General features: G+C 57.5%; 1 protein-coding gene and 1 non-coding gene across 2 annotated transcripts in view; both read left to right on the forward strand.

The window, feature by feature from the left end:
* Window positions 1–20,995, forward strand: part of TNXB (tenascin XB) — a 74,099-nt gene that overhangs the window by 52,588 nt on the left and 516 nt on the right. The window contains exons 40-57 of the mRNA XM_090028148.1: window positions 389–697; window positions 1,877–2,191; window positions 5,544–5,834; window positions 6,593–6,892; window positions 8,526–8,816; window positions 11,069–11,362; window positions 12,173–12,502; window positions 12,884–13,195; window positions 14,016–14,138; window positions 14,352–14,495; window positions 14,726–14,845; window positions 15,552–15,695; window positions 15,976–16,106; window positions 16,188–16,320; window positions 16,737–16,888; window positions 17,787–17,883; window positions 19,349–19,510; window positions 20,298–20,461. Of these exons, the coding sequence (XP_089884274.1) occupies window positions 389–697; window positions 1,877–2,191; window positions 5,544–5,834; window positions 6,593–6,892; window positions 8,526–8,816; window positions 11,069–11,362; window positions 12,173–12,502; window positions 12,884–13,195; window positions 14,016–14,138; window positions 14,352–14,495; window positions 14,726–14,845; window positions 15,552–15,695; window positions 15,976–16,106; window positions 16,188–16,320; window positions 16,737–16,888; window positions 17,787–17,883; window positions 19,349–19,510; window positions 20,298–20,461 (3,812 nt within the window). The remainder of the gene's footprint in view (window positions 1–388; window positions 698–1,876; window positions 2,192–5,543; window positions 5,835–6,592; window positions 6,893–8,525; window positions 8,817–11,068; window positions 11,363–12,172; window positions 12,503–12,883; window positions 13,196–14,015; window positions 14,139–14,351; window positions 14,496–14,725; window positions 14,846–15,551; window positions 15,696–15,975; window positions 16,107–16,187; window positions 16,321–16,736; window positions 16,889–17,786; window positions 17,884–19,348; window positions 19,511–20,297; window positions 20,462–20,995) is intronic.
* Window positions 18,240–18,341, forward strand: LOC149852860 (U6 spliceosomal RNA). Its single transcript, XR_016439477.1, has one exon. It is a non-coding gene; the product is annotated as a U6 spliceosomal RNA (small nuclear RNA).

A 20,995-nucleotide genomic window follows, 5' to 3' on the forward strand; every position in this document is an offset into this window, starting at 1 on the left:
TTAAAGGCGTTCAAGGTAGGCGCTTGAACCACCTCTGGCGGCAGCCTGTTGCAGGCCTCGGGGAACAGATGCTGTCTGGGTGCTGACCTTTGTCTAACCGGGTAGCTTCCTTTCTCCACAAAAGAGCTCAATTGCAGTCCTCATCTTCCCCGACTGATGGGCAGCTGGAACTCCTACTTGTTTCCCAAAGGAGTCGCACTTCCACCCACAAATCTCTCCTCCAGGATTTTGCTGGGGGATATTCTGTGAAGTCGGTGCAACATTGGTGGGCTCAGCTGTCTCCTCCATCACACGCTCCCCTCCCTGTCCGAATTTCCAGCCTCGGCAGGTCACCAGGTTCCCTCACTGAAGCTGCATCCTTCACACCTATCATTTCTCTCTGTTGCAGTCTCAGCCCCACAACAGGAGCAGCGGGAAGCCACGGTAGCCCCAATTCAGCCCAGCCTGGGGGATCTCTCAGCCTCTGACATCACCCACGACTCCGTCCGCCTCTCCTGGACCATCCTCCAGGGAGAGTTTGATTCTTTTATTGTCCAGTACAACAACGCAGAGGGGAAGCCCCAGACCCTGCCTGTGGAGGGGACATCCCACACGGTCACCGTCCCCGATTTGGCACCTTCCCACCGATATGGGTTCCAGCTCTACGGCGTCTCTGGGCAGCAGCACCTCGGCCCCATCTCCACGGATGCCGCCACAGGTCAGTGCCCCCCACAAACAGCCAGCCTCCTTCTCTACATGCCATCACTTCCCTTCCCCACTCTCCTCTCTCCGTAGCTCCTGCTTCGCAGAAATGGGTGTTGTCCACTGCCAGCATCTACCAGCATCTCTCTTCTTGTCTCTTCCCATGCTGCCGGGCTGCCTTTCTCTCAGCCTTCTTTCCCTGTCTCTCCCCAGATGTCCTCTGCCCTGTCAGCCCTTTTGCACCTGATTGCTCGGCCAAAACGCAACCTTCTGGTACATCTTTGATGCAGACATGCGTCCTTGCCAAGATCATGTGGATTCCTGGTTTTCTGCCCACAGGAGGCTTCGCCCATGTGGAGACACCTTGTTTTCAGCCTCCAAAGCTGGCGCCTTCCAACTTTTCCTTTGATCCATGCCCAGGGCCCTTTTCTGCCTGTCTTTGTTTCCTCACTTTCTTCCTTTCCATTTCTCACCTCATTTCTCTGCTATTTCACAGCAGCCATTGAAATCTTCCTTTCTGTGGCACATTGCATTTGTCCCTGGACAAGCTGCATCTCTGTTTCTCCCCAAAAGAAAAATATCCCAGGACTGGCCCATACACACATCGCCCTCCCGGTCTGGGTTTAGTGACTGGCTGAATGCACTGCTGTTTTTCTGCCATTGATTCGAAGATGCCGTCCCAGGATAACCGTTTAGGCGCACTTTGTGATATCCTGAGATAAACTGTTCATCCTTTCCATCCTGTGAATCCTTTAGGAATTTATCCCAGGACAGCTGACATGGATGTCTGAAGGGAGTGCACTTTCTCTCAAGATAAAATGGTTTATCCCAGGACAAATGCAATGTCTGCTTGTAGCCTGTCTCAGGTGGAGACAGAGGTTTCTTAGCACAGTTTCCAGATGTTGGACTGGAGTTTAAGTGTCTCTCCCATTTCCCCAAGTAGCAGGGCTCCAGGCTCACAGGTCCCAGTGAGTGTCTCCCTGGCCTTGGGGCAGCTCCATCCACCTGCACCGCTCCCCAGGGGGCTCCTTCCCCTTCAGGACCCTGCTCCCATCACCCGGAACCAGGGGCAGCTTTCCACCAAGGACCTAGCCTCCTGGGGCATCTTCTGTCTTTCCCGTTTCCACTGCACACATCAGGTCTCCTCCAGTGATTCAGCACTCATCGATGCCCATAATCTGTCTCCCTGTCACAGCCTCAGCCCCACAGGAGGAGGAAGAGGAGGAAGGACCCACGGCAGCCTCGGCCCAGCCCCGCCTGGGGGAGCTCTCGGCCTCCAACATCACCCACGACTCCGTCCGCCTGTCCTGGACCGTCCCCCAAGGGCAGTTTGACTCCTTCACCATCCAGTACAGGGACACGGAGGGGAAGCCGCAGGCCCTGCCCGTGGATGGGGGGTCCCGCACAGCCACCGTCCCCGGCCTGGTGCCCTCGCGCCGGTACAAGTTCCACCTCTATGGCATCTCCGGGCAGAAGCACCTCGGCCCTGTCTCCACAGAGGCCATCACAGGTCAGCGGCTGACAGGAGAAATGAATGCCTCTCCTGTCTTCCTCCCGTCATCTTCCTTCCTGCTCCACAAAGCAGCCCACCCTCCACGCTGTTGGCTCTCTCCCGTCCACCCAATATCCAGGATTTAATCCCTCCTACACCGTGGCCCTCCGGGCAGTTATACACATTACTTTTTTGTCCCATGATGCACCAGATATCCCCCGCCTCATAGCAGATTCGATGAATTGAGCCTCATGCAGGCTGAGGCAACTGCGCTGCTCTGTGCGCAGCTGTATAAGTGGCGAAATGCGCGTCAGCGCGCAGAAAGTGGCGGCGGGGCGCTTTTGACTTAAACCACTTCCAATGTGTTTTAGTTCAAAAGTGCACCGTCACCATTTTCTCAAAACTATTGCACATTTTGCTGCTTATACAACTGCCAGCATCACGGCACCGGATGCTTTTCAAGTGCCCAGCACTGCAGCACTTGTGTGTAAAAACGCCTCCCCTCCAGTTCCCTGAGAACAGAAGCCGTCCCAGACTGGGTCAGAGCCTAGCGGACATCACCGCGTCAGCAGAGGACGTCAGATAGTCCCAGACTGGGTCAGCCCAATGAGCCATCTAGCCCAGTGTCTTGTCCCCCAGTAGTGGCAGAAGTACAAGCCGCACAGGGGGAGGACTGACCCGGATCTCTCTAGGGGGATCTGTCCCCTATTCAGCGCCCTCCCTGACATCCACCATTACTGGGTTAGAGATTCCAGAAGAAACATCTCCAACTCTTCTGGTCTATAGCAGGGGTGGGCAAAATACCCCCACGGGCTGGATCTGGCTTGCCAAGGGATTTTGTGGGGCTCAAAGTGGGGCCCATAGTGGGCCCAGGTGCTGGAGGCATAGTGCTCGATCTGTAGTGGGTGCTGCCCCACACCTACACAACGGGTCTGCGGCGGTGCGGTGGCTGGACTCCATTTTCTGGCAGCCCTGGCAGAGGCGGCTGCTTCTGGCTGCCATTGCCAGACCCAGGCCCATTGCCTATGCACCCCAGCCCATCCATCCCACACCCACTGTGCAGGGTGGGACCTGCAAGGGCAGGGCGCTCTGCTGGGTGGCTGGGATGGGGCCACATGCTGTGGAAGGGAGCTGTGTCCAGGAGCAAGATGGGTGGGCAGGGCTGGGGAGACCCCAGGATCTTACGGCAACAGGCGGAGAGCCCTGGGGCTCTTCAGCCTGGAAACGCGCAGGCTCAGGGGTGACCTGGTGGTCACCTACAAGTTTATCAAGGGTGACCACCAGGATCTGGGGGAACATTTGCTCACCAGAGCGCCCCAAGGGATGAAGAGCTCGAACGGTCACAAACTACTCCTAGGCCATTTCAGGCTGGACATAAGGAAGAATTTCTTTCCTGTCCGAGCCCCCAAGGTCTGGAACAGCCTGCCAGCGGAGGTGGTTCAAGCACCTACATTGAACACCTTCAAGAGCAAATTGGATGCTCAGCTTGCTGGGATCCTGTGACCCCAGCTGACTTCCTGCCCTTTCGGCGGGGGCTGGACTCGATGATCTTCCAAGGTCCCTTCCAGCCCGAATGACTATGAAATCTATGAAATCTTGAGATGGTGACAGCATAGGGCCAGGGCTGAGAGTGGGACTAGGGTAAAGCCCTCATCGACTGCCCCCATGCCCCTGTGACAAGCGTAGGTGGCAATGGCAGGGGTGTATGGGGAGAGGATCTTGGCCCTGCCCTGGCCCCACACTGTCACTGCTCCAAGATCCTAGACCCAGCCACTGTCCCAAGATCCTGAACCCCTGGAGACCTGGCCGTGGCCCCATCCTGTCTGCCTGGCTGCACACCCGCCCACACAGCTCCAGAGAGACCCTGGGGCAGGACTGGGGCCAGGGCAGAGCCCTGGTTCAGAGGCAGGGGTGTGTGGGGAGGAGGTTGCGGCTCCAGGGAGACTGGCCAGGAGCCACACAGGCAAGGTGCACAGCCAGGTGGAGGGGCTTGGGCCGTGGACGGGCCGGGAGCTGCATCTAGGGGCAGGATCTTGGGGTGCTGACAGTCCGAGACCAGGGCCAGGACAGAGCTGCAATCCACTCCCCACATGCCCCTGCCTAGGAAACCAGCACCCATCACAGGGCCGTGTGGGCTGTGGATCAGGACTTGGCCCTGGCCCTGGCCCTGTGCTGTCACTGCCCCACGACCCCACCCTGTGATCCCAGCCTCACCGACCCATCCCAGTCCTGAACACCACTCCTCACCTGCCCGCGGCCTTATCCCACATAGGGAGTTTTGGTGAGCTGCTGCATGGGCAGCAATGCTGACCAGGCCCACAACCGCTCAGAAAAATTCCCTATGTGGCCCACAGGCCCAAATAATCACCCGCCCCCGGTCTATAGCCATTAATAGACCTATCTTCCATGAATTCATGCAGTCCATGGTTGACCCTGGCTCTGCTCTCTGCCTCCACCCCCTCCTGCGGCAATGAATTCAAAAAAGTCCTCTCTCATTAGTTTTAAACCTGTCACCTCCTCATGGCAGTGGGTGCCCCTGGCTCTAGTCTTCTGAGACCAGGTAGACAGCAGGTCCCTGCTCACCTGGTACACACCTTCCACGATGTGACCGACCTCTGTCCTAGCCCCTCGGCCTGCCTCTCTCCAGAGGAAAGAGTCCAAACCTTTTGTCGTGTCTCCTGATTTGGCAGCTCCTCCAGGCCCCTGATCACTTGGGTTGCTCTTCTCGAGACCTTTTCTAACTCTACTACATCCTTGTGGAGATGCAGAGCTGTGCTCAGTATTTAAGATGTGGGCGCACCATGGCTTCATATAATGGCATGGAACATGTTCTCCATTGGGTTTTCATGTCCCTTTTTAATGCTGCTCAGCATTTTATTGCCTTTTTTGGCATGCTGAGCTGACATTTTTAGAGGGCCATCTACAATGACCTCGAGTCCCTCCCTTGAGACGTGACAGCTAGCTCAGAACTAACTCCTCCCCTTGTCTCCACATTAGCCTCAGGCCAGGATGGTCACTAATCCCTTGTCTTCCCCCTCAGGGTGTCTTTCCCTCTAGAAAGACAGAATATCCTGGAGTGTCCCCTCTCTCTCGCTGGGCATTTCTTTCCTGGGTCAATGCCCGCCATCTCCGCACCCATCAGATCTTACTCACCTTCCAGGACAGGGAGAGCACCTCGCACCCAGCCCCCAGCTCACCCTGCTTTTACCCACCAGCCCCTCTCGGAGCAGGGAGAGAATTTAGGTGTCCGGGCTCACCCTGGCCACCCAGCCTCCATGCTGCCCTTCCTTATCCTGCCATCCCATCCTGGACATCCATTGATGCTGTCTCTGCCCAGATCCCTTATTCCCGTACCTGCTCTCTCTTGCAGCCCCATCACGGGAGACAGACCTCCAGCCTCCACCTGTCCTGGGGAAGCTCTCAGCATCCGACATCACCCACGACTCCATGCTGCTCACCTGGACCGTCCTAGAGGGCACTTTTGACTCCTTTATCATCCATTACCGAGATGCATCGGGCAAACCCCAGGCCCTGCCCGTGGATGGGGCCCACCGCTCCTTCCGTGTCCCAAGTCTGGCCCCCGCCCAGCGGTACAAGTTTAACCTCTATGGCACCTCTGGAAGGAAACGCATTGGGCCCATATCCACCGATGCCAACACAGGTCTGCAAGGGTCTCTATGGGGAAGAGATTTGGGGCAAGAGGGCTCTTGGATCCACTAAGCACAAGCTGTGAGCTAGGAGCCACACGGGCAGAACGGACGGGGGGCACCTCCCGACTCAGCGATGACGGGGCAGCTTTTAATGAGGAGCTTTTAATGAGGAGCTTTTAATGAGGGCCCAACAAAAGGCTTCATCCAGGTCCATGTAGGGCCCAGGTCTGAGCTGGTGTCCATGGGGCAGGTGGGCATGGTGCCCTCCCTCCAGCCTGGACAAGTGAAAGGCATGGTGCCCAGCCTTGAGTCAAGGTTCAATCCATGGTTGGACTAGATGATCTCCCAAGGTCCCTTCTGGCCTTGCTTCTCTATGATAATATGACCACAAATAGCACCTTATCATGGCTCAGGCAGCCACGCTGTATCTGGTACATTTGGAAGGTGTCTTTCATATCCGTGAGGTCAGAGCCGCCCCCTCATGTCTGGCGGTGTGAGGCTCTGGGCAGTAGGACGGGCTCAGGGAGGGTGACAGCAGATAGGAAGTGGCATGGTGTTTGGTCTTGGCTTTGTCCTCCTCAACAGGGCATTGAATGAGCAAAGCTCCTTCCTCCCAGACCCCTGCCATTCCCCATCAGCCTCTGCTCCCGTCTCATCAGCTTCCAGGTCATCCCTCTGCACCCCGGTACCTGCCACGTCCCCTGCTCAGAGTGGCCATTCGTGGATCCTGACTTGATCCCATCTTGCATTCTCCTCCTGTCTCTCGCAGTCCCAGCACCGCGGGAGGAGACCACAGCAGCCCCGGCCCAGCCCAGCCTGGGGGAGCTCTCGGCCTCCGACATCGCCCACGACTCCGTCCGCCTCTCCTGGACCGTCCCCCAGGGGGAATTTGACTCCTTCACCATCCAGTACAAAGACGCAAAGGGGAAGCCCCAGGCCCTGCCCGTGGATGGGGGGTCCCGGGAGGTCACCGTCCCCAGCCTGACGCCCTCCCGACGATACAAGTTCCACCTCTACGGTGTCGCAGGGCGGAAGCGCCTTGGCCCCATCTCCACCGAGGCTGTCACAGGTCAGTGGCTGTCGCCGTGGCCCCATCTCCTTTCTTCTCATCCCACCGAGCCAGCCCAAGGCCTTCTCATCTCAGCTCTCTCATCCTTCCCTCAGCGGGCTTTCATCCCCTTCCTCCCTGCATCCTGAACCTCCTTCCCCCTCCATTACATCCCGAGTTTTCCTGATCTTTCCTTCCACTGTGACTCTTCCTCCTTTCTTTGCTCTCTTGCTTCCTGCTTCCCTCCTCTCCTCTGCCCTCCTCTGCTTGTTGGTTCATAGCCATCCCTCCGTCTTCCTCTTTGATTTTGTCCTGCTCCAAGTCTCTCATGCCCGGGTCATGTTCACATTCTCATACATCCCTGATTATTGCTCACTCCCCTCCCACGCCTTCACGCCAGACCTTCTAGAAAAGTATGGCTGGAAGGGATCTCAAGAGAGCATCTAGTCCAACCGGGCATCAAACCTGAGATCTCGGTTTTATTAGCACCAAGCTCCAGCCAACCTTCTCTCTTCTTTTCCCAGGTCATAAGATCCTAGGAAAGTTGAAGCTGGATAATCATTGGAAAGGACCTCACAAGATCACATCTAGTCCAGCCCCCTGCTCAAGCTAAACCATCCCCGCCACGTCTGCCCAACCTGACCGTGGCAGTTCCCAGGGATGGAGATTGCACCATGTCTCTGGGCAGCCCAGTCTAGTGCTTAACTGCCCAGTCAGAAAGTTTCCCCTCCTCTCCAGCCTCAGTTTCCCCTGCTGCAGCTTGAAGTTGCTGCTCCTAGTCCTGTCCCCTGCGGTCACAGGGAAAAGTCCATCTCTACCCTCTGTGTCATCGCCCTCAAGGGATTTGAAGACTATGATCAAGCCCCCCACCCCCACCCCAGTCTTTTCTTCTCCAGTCTCAGCCACCTTCGCTCTTTCAGCCTGTCCTCACACCCTTGCCTTTCAGGCTTCTAATCATTTTTGTTGCTCTGTGCTGGACTTTTTCCAATCTTCCCATGTCCTTCCTGAAATTCAGGGCCCAACACTGGTCCAGGGGAGGCCTCCCCACTGCTGAACAGAGCAGAAGAATCACTGCCCTGGATTTGCAAGAGATGCTCCGGTTAATACAACCCAGGAGGCAACAGCTTTTTTACAACAACAGTCACTGCTGGCTTATATTCAGCTCATGATACCCTGTCACCCCCAGGTCCTTCTTTGCAGAGTTGCTGCCTGGCCAGTCATGCTCCAGCCTGGATTTGTCCGTAAGGTCATTCCCCCTCCCAATTCCAGGACTTTGCACATCTTCACTCTGTCTCTTCCCTCTTCATTCTGGGCACCACAATCCATCTCCCTCTTCGTCCTCCCACGGAGAATGTGATCCCCTTGGGATCATAGTATCCTAGTGCTTAGGCTTGGAAGGGACCCAAACAGATCATCAGGTCCGACCCCCTGCCCCAGCCAAATATCTGTCCAGCCTCCTCTTGAAGACCCCCAGGGTTAGAGAGAGCACCGCCTCCCTGGGGAGCCCATGCCGGAGCCTGGCAGCCCTAACTGTAAAGTAAAGTGTTTCTTCCACTGCTGTTCTACTTCCACCCATGAACTTGCTGTCTCCACCCGATCCATGGCCGATGTCAACCACTTTTGTGTCCTTCACCTCTCTCTCTCTCTCTTCCAGCTGCAATTCCACAAGGAGAAATCATGACCCGGCTCAGGCTGGGACAGCTGGCTACCGACAACATCACCCATGACTCCCTGGACCTTGGCTGGACTGTGGAGGAGGGTGACTTTGACTCTTTCATTGTCCACTACCGGGACGCAGCAGGAGAACCCCAGGCCCTGCCTGTGGATGGGGCCCAGCGTTCCCTCCATGTCCCCAGCCTGGCACCCTCCCAGCGGTACAAATTCAACCTCTACGGTGTCTCTGGGCGGAAGCGCCTGGGCCCACTCTCAACCGATGCCGTCACAGGTCAGTGGCTGCTGCTGGGAGCTCCGGCTCTGGCTCTGATTCCTTCCATCACATCCTCTCTGTGCTTCCTGCCCCATCTGTCCCATGGGATTTCTCCTCATCTCCCTTTCCTGCTGCATCTACCAGGTTTCCTCTTCAATCAGTAGTGTCAGAGGGATGTTGTAGCCATGATGGTCCATAAATTATGTAAGAGGCCAGGAAGTTTTTGGAGGTTTTTACCTTGGAGGTTTTTAAGACCTTGGCCGGGATCATCTAGTTGGGGCCGGTCCTGCTTTGGGCAGGGGACTGGGCTAGATGTGACCTCCTGACACCCTGCCAACCCTCATTTTCTATTACTCTTTGATTCTATGATCTCTAAGGCCCCTGGTAGACACTACATAAATTACACAATTAACTGGTGAATCGTATCAATTTAGACCAGCCACACGTGCATTGTCACATGATAAAAATGACTATCCAGCTATAAAAAGAGCCAACCAGCTCTGAAGTTAGTGCCTGAAAATGGGTGACAGCTCTGTAGCTGGTTTCTAGCTAGCGTGAATCTGAACGTGTAGTAGGGCCCTTAGGGTGACCGCTTTTATTGAACCAACTATGTAGAATGACATATTACAGCACAACTATGCAGGAAAACTTCAGAAAGGCTGAGAAACCATCTTCCTTGTTTGACCTCTTCCAAAAGGGATCAGCTTAAACAAGAGATACTTATGCTTCTTCTCCTTTCTTCTGTCATATGCCATCAGATATAAACTTCCAAATTCATGAGCTGCTGTCTGGTATGATGGCTCAATTCTCGCTCTGCCCCATCTGGGCATTTGTAAAGATTGCAGCTTTCGATGAAGTGCCATGCTGTTTGCTGGGCACCACATTCACACAGCGGGCTGTCCAAGATGTTCATCTTCTGAAGCGTTGTTTTGAGGTGTCCGTGTCCAGATTTCTGTCCATTCAACTTGACCCATGCTTCTCTGTCAAGGCCATGCCCAATGGGGGACTTGTTTGGTGTTGGTATAAAATGCCATAGGAATAGAAGTGACCTTTCCTAGTGGCCAGCCCACTCGGTTACTGCCCAAAGGTTTGGTTCAACATCCCCAGTCTCTTCCATGATCTTGTAGGCTACATGTATAAGTGGTTTATGACTTTTAAGCCTCTTAAGCCTCCATCTGTTCAGGCCTTCAGTTAACAGTTGATGGAGCAGGTGATTTTCGTCATCTCTTGCCTCTATCGCCAGTAGTGATCTTAGGGCCTGTCTTCTTATACCACTTGCTCTGATGCCCAAGAGTCAAGGGAGTACATCTGTGTGCAAGTTGTTCAGCCTGTTATGAGTCTCTGTGCACAAAGTACAGTGTTGAGCTTTTGCGTGTGACGACTTCCAGACCATACAGGAGCCCAGTAACCTGCTGGGGTGTATACCATTGGGAGTGCAGTGGTTCTGAGCACTTTGATGTTGGCACCCCATGCCATGCTGGCTCAACATCTTTAAATATATAAATATATATATATATATACTACAAAACTAGGAGACATTCAACTGGAAACCTACCTGACTACTATGCAGCACCCCCAAATGTACAGCCAAAACTACCTGCTGACAGCCAGCCAACAGAAGAAGAGAAAGGACAATGAAAGTCATCTCACCAGCAACACCAGAGGGGACCAAGACAGCAGCACTCAAAGCACCGACACCAACAACTTATCACCAAACCCACTATCCCACTCTACAGTATCTGTCCTCTCCAAAGGCTTGGACTTCTGCCTAGAAAAAGAAACCTGAGAAGATAGTAGTATATGGAGAATCAGAAGAATTCTTCCACAGGCTTCACCTGAAAGAAGAAATCCACAACTAGGCCAGAGCCACCACTTGCAACCCGCCTGAGAAGGGCAACATTGTTGGTCCAATAAAAGATATGACCACTTGCTGCTTCCCAACATCCTCCTCCCTCTGCCCCAGCCATCTTGCCCTATATGAGGTATTGGACATATCTGTAGGAGACCCCTATGCTGTCCTCTTGTCTGTCCCCTCCATGCCTTGCTTACCAGGGGATGTTTCTGCCACCCCGTTCTAGCCCAATTGGAGCTCTCCACCTCAAAGACGCTACCCTAGCTCTTCACCACCCACTTCTCCCCCTTATTGTCTCCTGTGCTATTACCCCCAACCCATCGCCATCCAGTGGGAGGAACAGGGTGCCCTCAAGGACTCTGGGACCCAGCAAACCCTCAGGCACATGCTTTACTCTCCCCCTAATTTTCTGTTGCAGCCCAGGCACCGCGGGAGAAGGAACCCCCGGCCCAGCCCCGCCTGGGGGAGCTCTCGGCCTCCAACATCACCCACGACTCCGTCCGCCTCTCCTGGACCGTCCCCCAGGGGCAGTTTGACTCCTTCACCATCCAGTACAAGGACGTGGAAGGGAAACCCCAGGCCCTACCCCTGGACGGGGGATCTCGCACGGTCACTGTTCCAGGCCTGGCATCCTCCCGACGATACAAATTCCACCTCTACGGCATCTCTGGGCGGAAGCGCCACGGCCCCATCTCCACTGATCTTGTCACAGGTCAGCACACTTGTAATAACAGTATTTGATGTTTTTATATATATTATGGCATGTGTGCATCTATATATGTGCACGTATGTGTGTGTGTGTATAATGTGTGTATGTATATATTTACATATAGTGTGCATGTGTGTATATATATGTATCTAAATATAGCTGTGTGTGTATGCATGTATATCTATGTATGTTCCTGTATACCTGTATATATTTTGTGTGTATGTGTGTGCATATCTACATATAAGATGTGTATGTCTCTATATAATGTTTGTGTATGCGTATGTGACTATGTAGATATGTGTGTGTGTGTGTGTGTGTGTGTGTGTGTGTAGAATACATGCCATCATTTATGTAATAAAATATATTCTGCTTTCTGCTCCCCGCCCTATCTGCCTGCTGTGCTTCTTTGTCCTCTCCCCTTTTCCTTGCCACAGGTTGGCCACCCCGTTATATTACAATGGCATGATGTGCAGGCTATTGTGCCTCTTATCACAAGATCCCAGAGCAGTGGGACCACCCTGACCCTCAGGAGTCACACCCGCAACTTGGGGAAGGATCATCCTGGCTAAACCAGCCCAGCTCACTGCTTCTGTAACCTGTGCTTAAAACTGCATGCCCCCCCGCCCGACACCTAGTGCCTGCTTGTAATAATGATTCGGGCTACTTTAGAGGGGAGAGGTGCATGTTGCGTGCTAGAAAATACAGTAGCAAACACTGCTGGGTCCCGGATGCTGCAGCCAGCTGTATTCCCCACCCCACAAAAGCAAATCCTGAGGTTTCCAGTTGTCCCAACCCACTGCCCATCTCTTGTAGCCACCGCCAGGAACCAGGAGCAGCTGGTGGAGGAGGAGGAAGAAAAGGAGGAGGAAGGCAGGCAGCCAGGGCCCCTGCTGGGGGACCTGGCAGTCTCAGAGGTCACCAAGGACTCGGTGCGGCTCTCCTGGACCGTGCGGGAAGGCACCTTCGACTCCTTCACCGTCCAGTACGAGGATGCCGAGGGGAAGCTCCAGGCCCTGCCCGTGGATGCGGGGACCCTCACAGCTGTTGTCTCTGACCTGGTGCCCTCCCACCGGTACCAGTTCCACCTCTACGGCATCTCCGAGCAGAAGCGCCACGGCCCCGTCTCCACCGACGCGGTCACAGGTACTGGGGGGCTGGAGCCAGGCAGGGCCGGGACCCGGACACCTGGGCTCTGCGGGATGGGGGTAGGGGCTGGAGGGGTGACAGCAGGGAGCCGGGATGCCCGGGGTCCTCGCCCAGTCCACAGGGCAGGGCCACATGCACAGGGGACAGACCTGGCCCTGCCCCTTCCTGGGTGGGGTCAGAATAAGCTCCACCCCTCCCATGCAAAAGTAGGGGCCTCTCCCCCCCCATCCCACCAGGGCTCTAAGTAACCCCTTCCTGCCTGGACAGAACCCCATCCCCCCCTCTTTCCCCCTCCCCCCGACCTAGGCCTCATTAACCCCTTCCTGCCCTCCCGGGTGCCTAACCAGCCTTCCTGCTCTTCTCCTCCCACTGCTGCAGCCTTCCCAGAGGCCCGGAGCGAGCCCCCGGCCCAGCTGAGCCAGCTGGCGGTGTCGGAGATGCTGCCCACCTCGGTGCGCCTGAGCTGGGACGCGCCTGCCGGAGAGTTTGACACCTTCCTCATCCAGTACCGGGACACGAGGCCCGGGGGGAGGCTGGGGCCGGCGCAGGAAGCAGAGGTGCCGGGGGGGCAGCGCTCCACCGTGCTGCGCGGCTTGCGGCCTAGCACCCACTACAGCCTCACCCTCCACGGCCTCAAGGGCAGGGAGCGGGCGGCCAGCCTCAACGGCACGGCGCGGACCTCCAGCCTCGGTAACAGCCCCCTCGCCCCAGCACGACAGCACTGGGAGCCCCGCGCCCTGCCCCACAGCACCGTGCCCTTTGTGCCCCTCCAGGGGGCTGCGGGCAGTGCTGCCTGCCCCCACTGACACCCTGGTGCCCCCCAGGGGCCTGCACCAGTCCCATCTGCCTATGACAGCACCCTCTGCTGGACCCCTGTAGCCCCCTGGTTCTTGCCCCAGCCCTGGGGGGTGGGATGGTACAAGCAAGTGCTCAGTGCGGGGCAGAAAGTGCCCCACTGGGAGGGCTGCACCCGGCCCTGCCCACCAGCGAGCGGTCCCAGCTCCACCACACACAGACAGCACGTGGGGAGGGATAGGGGGTGATCAGTCGAGCAGTGGGTGGATGGGCAGGTGGGTGGGTGTGGATGGAGGGAGGGACGGAGGGAGGGAGGGAGGGATAGATGGGTGGGTGGATGTATGGAGAGAAGAAGAAATGGGCGGGTTGGTGGGTGAGTGGGTAGAGAGAGGGAGGAAAGGAGGGGTGGGTGGCCGGGGGATAGATGGATAGGTGGGTGGATGTATGGAGAGAGGGAGAAATGGATGTGATGGATGGAGGGAGGGATAGAGGGATGCATGGGTGGGTGGGTGGAGGGATGGAGGTGTGTCTACTGGCGGGTGAATGACTGGGGTGTGTGGGGATGGCAGGGAGGGGCCACATAGAAATGGACCACTGAGGGGGTGCACGTGGCCTGTCCAGGCCTGCCCCCTGCTGTTTGTACCAGGCATCACTCCCCATTGTATCAGTGCCGCTGGCCTGGAGGCTCTGCCCTCACCTCCTCTCCCTCCCCCAGAGCTGGACAGCCCCCGTGACCTGCGCTTCAGCGACATCCAAGAGACCTCGGTGGGTGTGAGCTGGGGGCCGCCATCTTCCCACCCCGACCGCTACAAGGTGTCCTACCAGCTGACTGACGGCGGTAAGTGACCCCCAACCTCAACCCCCAGCACCACCTGGTGTCCCCCAGCTCCTCCCCCAGCCCTGGCTGCAATGGTGCGAGCAAGTGTGCAGTGTCGGGGAGAAAGTGCCACCCATAGCAAGACGCACCCTAGTGCCCCCCGGGGTGACTGCCCCAGGCAGAGGACCGCCTGCTGGACTCTCGAGGGGGCCCTCTGACAGGTTTGTCCCACAGGGGAGCCACAGAGCATAGTGCTGCAGGGGACCCGGCTGGAGACGACGCTGCGGGGGCTGGCACCAGGCTCCAGCTATGAGGTCAGCGTGATGTCGATGCGTGGCTTCGAGGAGAGCGAGCCCCTCATTGGCTATGTCACCACAGGTACTGCCCGGATCCCTGGATCCTGGTTTCCATCCACTCCCCCTCTCCAGGGGGTGAGCACTGCCATCCAGGAGACCTCAGCACCCCTGTGGAGCTGTGGGGTCCCCATGCTGCCATCCCAGATGCCCGGGTTCCTTCCCCTCCCCCTGCCCAGGGTGCAAGCACCTCATGTTCCTGGATGCCTGGATCCCCCTGTCCCTGCCTGATGCTGCCCTGCTCTGTCCCCCCAGCCCCCGACGGCCCCTCGGACCTGCGTGCCATCAACATCACAGACTCGTCGGCCATGCTCAGCTGGCGCCCCCCCCAGGCCAAGGTCGACAGCTACGCGCTGAACTACGGGCCCCCCCAGGGTGAGAGCTGGAGCCCCCCAACACCCAGCAGGACCCGCAGCTGGCCCCCAGGCCTCTGCTGTCACCCCTTTCCTCCTGCCCTCATCCTGTTTCTCTCTGCTTGCCCATCCAGCCGTGTCTCCAGCCGTGCCAACACCCATCCACCTGTCCACCTATCTATCTCCATGCATGGTCATCCCTCCAACCATCCATCCATCTGTCCACCTGTCTGTCCACCCTTCTCTGTCTATTTTCATCTGTCTGCTCAGCTATCCATTTGTCCACCTGTCCTTCCATCCATCTGCTCATACATTCATCCATCCATTTCCATGCATATGGATATCTATCCATCCAGCCATCTGTCCACCTGTCTCTCCATTCGTCCATATTTCTTTCCATCTGTCCAGCCAGCCAGCCATCTCTCTGCATACCCTTCCATCCATCTGCCTGTCTGTCCATCCATACATCTGCCCACCCATTCATCTGTCCATCTCTTCACCTGTCCATCTCTCCATCCATCAGTCTGTCTGTCCGTCCATCCATCTCTCTCTCTTTCTTCTCTCAGCCTTTAACATTTTCTTTTCCTCTTGGCCCCTCACTCTTTCCCATACCCCCACCCTTTGGGAGCACTTGAAGGGGCTCGGTGGGAGGCAGGAACGGCTCAGAGCTAGGGGCCCTGCCCCCCATTCCTCCCAGCCCCATCTCACCCTGCTCCCATCTCCTGCAGGCCCCGCGGTCACTGAGCGAGTCCCTGGGGATCAGACCCAGCACCCGCTCCAGGGGCTCCAAGTGGACACGGAGTATCAGGTCAGCATCAGCGGAGAGACAGGCAGCAACCGCAGCATCCCAGCCAGTGCCGCCTTCAGCACCGGTACCATGGGCAGGGCAGAGGGCAGAGAGCAGGTGGTAGGGCTGGGCTGCTGGATACAGTGGGAAGCAGGTTTGGGGGCAAGAGAGATTAGCCGGGATCCTAGGGGTGGCAGGGACAAGGATTTGGGGGGCAGGAAGCAGAGGGGCTTGAGGAGGAGATGAAAGGGGGCCTGGGGATGACCTGCCGGAGGGGGTCAGGAGCCTCTGCCCCTTTGGGAAGTCAGGGCTGGGGTCTTGGAGGTGGGTAGGGAGGGCCTCCCTCTAACACCTCCTCCTCACAGGGTCAGATGCCCCCCGCAACCTCCGAGCCATAGCCGTGACCTCCCGCAGTGCCCGGCTAGTCTGGACCCCACCCCACACCCCTCCTGATGGCTACCTGCTAGTCTGTGAGGGTCCCTCCGGCATCGCACAGGTAATCCCCTCCCCTCAACCCCCCACTCCCAGGGAACCCAGGCTCACTGTCCGGGCTCACTGTGCCCCCTACCCGCTCCAGGAGGTGCCCCTGGATGCAGCTGCTGCCTCCCACGAGCTGCAAGACCTGGACCCGTCCAGCCGGTACCGTGTGCAAGTGCAGGCACTGCGGGGGGGTACTCCTGGTGCCCCCATCACCACTTCCTTCACCACCGGTGGGTGCACAGCCTGGACACCTGGGCTTTTTGGGAAGGGAAGAGAGTCTTGGGGGTGGGAGCAGGGGGTGGGGCTGGGGGCCCAGATGCCTGGGATCCCTTCCCAGATTTTAGAGGTGTCTGGTGGGGTTAGGCCCAGGACCCCCAACACCTGGGTTCTCTGGGAGGGGAGGGGAGAGGAGGGGTGTCTGGGGGCTGCAGGGACTGGAAGCCCAGAAGCCTGGGTTCTCTGGGAGGAAATTGGGGGCTGGGGCTTAGAGCAGGAGGGGCCTGGGAGTCTGGACACCTGGGGTCCATCCTGCAACTTAAAGAGGAATGGGGCAGGTACTTGGAAACCTGGGTTTCTTGGGAAGAGGGTGAGGGCTGCGCGGTGGGAGTCTGGGTGCCCAAGTCCTACGGTGCGCTGTGGCCTACAGGGCGCCTGATGTACCCATTCCCCCGGGACTGCGCTGAGGAGCTGCTGAACGGGCCAAGCCAGTCACGGGAGGTGACCGTGTACGTGGGCGGTGCACGGGACCAACCCCTGAGGGTCTACTGCGACATGGACACGGATGGCGGTGGCTGGTTGGTACGTGTGCAAGGCGGGACACACACGTGTGCAGAATATACACATGTGCACCCCCACACACACACACACACGCGCACGCATACATACACAGAAGGATTTGGACACTTGTGCACACGTGTGCCGATTGGCAAGCTTGGCCCACAGACACGTGTGCACTCATGATCAGCTGCACTCCCAAAAGCATTTGAGCACTCACACACAATGTGTGGATGCTCTTTAGGATTTGCACACTTGTCACACAAGCATGCGTGAGCTAAGTTGCATGCTGGTCCTGCATAGATGTACTCTTGCACACCTGTTGTCATTGGCATGCTCACATCTTCCCATAAGGATTAGTACACACACCAAACCCAGGCATCCAGCACATGCATGTGCACACACACATATATCCAGAACCCAGGTGCCCCGGACACACACCAGAATTGTTCCTCCTCAGCACAGCTCCCCACATCCCCCATAACACCCTGGTTCCTGCGCACACACATACACACACACACACACACACACACAAATAGAACCCAAGTGTCTGGGACACACACTCACACAGAAACGGGGCATCCAGGACACACACACACATATACACACAGAACCCAGGTATCTGGAACATGGACACGCATGTGCATGTGCTCACAAGAATTCACATATTCACCCCAGCAGCACACCCTCATCTGCAGTTATGTGCATGCACACATGTGCGCACTCATGGGAACGTGCGTGCCTGCAGCCCACACCCCCATGAACACGCGCCCACGTTGGTGTGCTTGGCTGCAGACCCAGACCCTTGTGTGCCCTCACAGGAGGATTCACACACTTCCCCTGGGGGTGATGGGGGGCAGGAGGGGATGTCCCCTGGAGGGGCATGCCAGGCTGCCTGTGACCCCCGCCCCCACACCCCCAGGTGTTTCAGCGACGCATGAACGGGGAAACCGACTTCTGGCGTGACTGGCAGGACTACGTCCAGGGCTTTGGCGACCTCTCCCGCGAGTTCTGGCTGGGTGAGTCCCCAGAACCCAGGTGTCTGGCACCCAGCCCCCAGTGCCCTGCTCCCAGAGCTGGAGGGAACCCAGGCATCCGGGTCCCCAGCCCCACGTCTCTGACTTACCAGCCCCTACTGCCCTCCCAAAGAACCCAGATGTCCGGGATACCAGCCCCCACTCCCCTGCTGTCACTGAGGGACATCCCAAGAGTCCAATTCCCAGGCCCCCAGCCCCTACTTCCCTCCCAGAGCTGAGGGGAACCCAAGCATCCAGGCCCCCCCTCGACCCCCCTCCCCTCTTCCCATGGCTAGAGGAAACCCAGCTGTCTGGGCACCCCAGCCCTCAGCCTGGGCCCAGAGCTGGAGGGAACCCAGGCATCCGTTGGCAGCACACATACTAAAACTGGAACGATGCAGAGATTAGAACGGCCCCTACGTAAGGGTGACATGCAACTTCATGAAGCATTTCATATTTTTCACTTGCAAGCTGGTGGCTGCAAGGTTGCCAGTTCAAGTCTGCCTGGCAGACAGCTGCTTGCTAGGAAGGGGAATTAGCTCAAATGGTAGAGTGCTTGCTTAGTATGTGAGAGGTAGTGGGATTGATGCCCACATTCTCCATTCATTTTTGGAGAAAAGAAAACTCAGGGGGGACTTGGTGGCAGCCTATAAGTATATCAGGGGCGTACACCAGGGCTGGGGGAGCATCTGTTAACCAAGGCCCCCCAGGGGAGGACAAGAAATAATAGGCACAAACTGACTGAAGATCACTTCAGACCAGATGCAAGGAAAAACTTCTTTACAAGCTGAGTGCCGAGGGTGTGGAACAGGCTCCCTCCGGACGTGGTACAGGCACCACCCTGGTGATCTTTAAGAAGCATCTTGACGCCCACTTGCTGGGGTCATCTGACCCCAGGTGTCTTTCCTGCCCAATGCAGGGGGGCTGGACCCGATGATCTGTAAGGTCCCTTCCAGCCCCTAACGACTATCCTAACCCTCAGCCCCCGCTCCCCTCCCAGAGCTGGGGAGACGCCAGGCACCTGCCCACACCCCACCCCCCACCCCCTTGCTCCCAGAGCAGGCTCAGGGGTGACCTGATGGCCACCTATAAGTTTATCAGGGGTGACCACCAGGATCTGGGGGAACGTCTGTTCACCAGAGCGCCCCAAGGGATGACGAGGTCGAACGGTCACAAATTCCTGCAAGACCGTTTCAGGCTGGACATAAGGAAGAATTTCTTTCCTGTCCGAGCCCCCAAGGTCTGGAGCAGCCTGCCAGCGGAGGTGGTTCAAGCACCTACATTGAACACCTTCAAGAGTAAATTGGATGCTTATCTTGCTGGGATCCTGTGACCCCAGCTGACTTCCTGCCCTTTGGGCAGGGGGCTGGACTCAATGATCTCCTGAGGTCCCTTCCAGCCCTGATGTCTATGAAATCTAGTCTATGAAAGTCTATGAAAACCCGGTGTCTGGGTCCCTGCCTCTCAGGTAACGATGCGCTACATGCACTGACCTCGGCTGGCGACTATGAGCTGCGTGTGGACCTGCGGGCAGGGGCCGAGGCCGCCCACGCCATCTACAGCCACTTCCGTGTGGACCCCCCAAGCCAGCACTACCGCCTGCATCTGGGGTCCTACCATGGCACCGCTGGTCAGTTGGCAGTGTGGGGGGAATCCCTGGGCTCCAGGGGGGTCATCCTAAGACTGGAGGCATGGGGAGGTCCCTGGAGCCCATGAAAGGGTTCCTGGAGCCTATGGATGGGACCCTAGGGTCTGAGAGGGAGATATGGGACATTCCCGGCACCAGAGGAGACAGGGGGAGCCGAAGCCTTGTGGGGGATAGGGGCTCCCTGGCCTCGGGGAAATGGGGGGGGTCACCATAGGAGCAGGCAGGGATGGAGCATCCTTGGAGCTCATGGGCGGGGGGTATTGCTCTTGCTTAGGGGGAGTCAGTAGTGTCTTGTGAGGGGGGCTGACATTTTGAGGGGGATGGATAATCCCCGGGGTCTTGGAGCAGGGAGGAGAATTCCTTGGGGGCATGGAAGAGGGGGGTGGGTCACTATGAGTCCCGGGGAGATTGGGGGAGCTGAGGTCTGGGGGCAATGGGGACCTCTGGGGGGATCCCTAGGCTCTTGGGGAAGGTGGGCAAGTCCTCATGCCTTGGAGGGGGTGGTCCATGGGGCCTAAGGGGAAGGGATAGAGGGTCTCTGAGACCTGGAGGGGAGATGGAAGTCCCTGGAGCCAAGGGGATGTCCTAGGAGATGGGGGAGGGGGTCCCAAGGGTCTTGGGAGGTATGGGGGGGTTCCCAGGGCCTGGGGAAGGCAGGCGGGGGTGTCCATGGGATGGCAGTCACCCCAGGTCTTGGGAGGCCACAGAGGACCTTGGGGGAGGCAAGTGAGAACCCAGGCATGCAGGCTGACCAGCCCCTGCCCCACAGGTGATGCCATGAGCTACCACTCGGGCAGCGTGTTCTCGACACGGGACCACGACCCCAACCGCCTCATCATCTCATGCGCCGTCTCCTACCGCGGGGCCTGGTGGTACCACAACTGCCACTATGCCAACCTCAATGGCATGTATGGCAACAACAAGGACCATCAGGTACCTGCCCACTCTCCCCTGCAGGCACACTGGGTACAGGAGCCATATGGCCCATTAGGGAGGGCACTGGGCTGTAGGGGACCGTACGGACCGTGGGAAGAAACTGGGCTGTACAGGCAACAGGTAGTACAGTGGCTATATGGACCAGGGTGTGTTGTGGGGAGAGGATGGGGCCCTATGGGGATTATATGGATTGTTATGGGGGTGAGAACTGGGTCAGAGAGGGATGGGGGGCAGGCACCAGGCCATGTGGAAAAGACACAAACCACGGGGGGCAGTCAGCCGAGGGGGCCATATGGGGACAATGTCGACCGGAGGAAGGGGGAGCTGAGTCTTATGCACCCAGCACAGACTTAGTGGGGCATTATACAGGGCTGCGGGGAGGAGCCAGGACCCTGGGGAAGGCAGGGGCAGGCCATACAGGCATGCTAAAACCCTTCAGGGGCCAACATGGCCCGGGCTGTACAAGAATGATATCAACCATGGGGGCAATATAGACCAGAGGGGAGGGGGACCTTGGAGACAGCAGGGACC

The sequence above is a fragment of the Crocodylus siamensis genome, chromosome 15 (genome assembly GCF_052110815.1).
Source record: "Crocodylus siamensis isolate JL-2025a chromosome 15, ASM5211081v1, whole genome shotgun sequence".
Classification (NCBI taxonomy): Eukaryota; Metazoa; Chordata; order Crocodylia; family Crocodylidae; genus Crocodylus; species Crocodylus siamensis.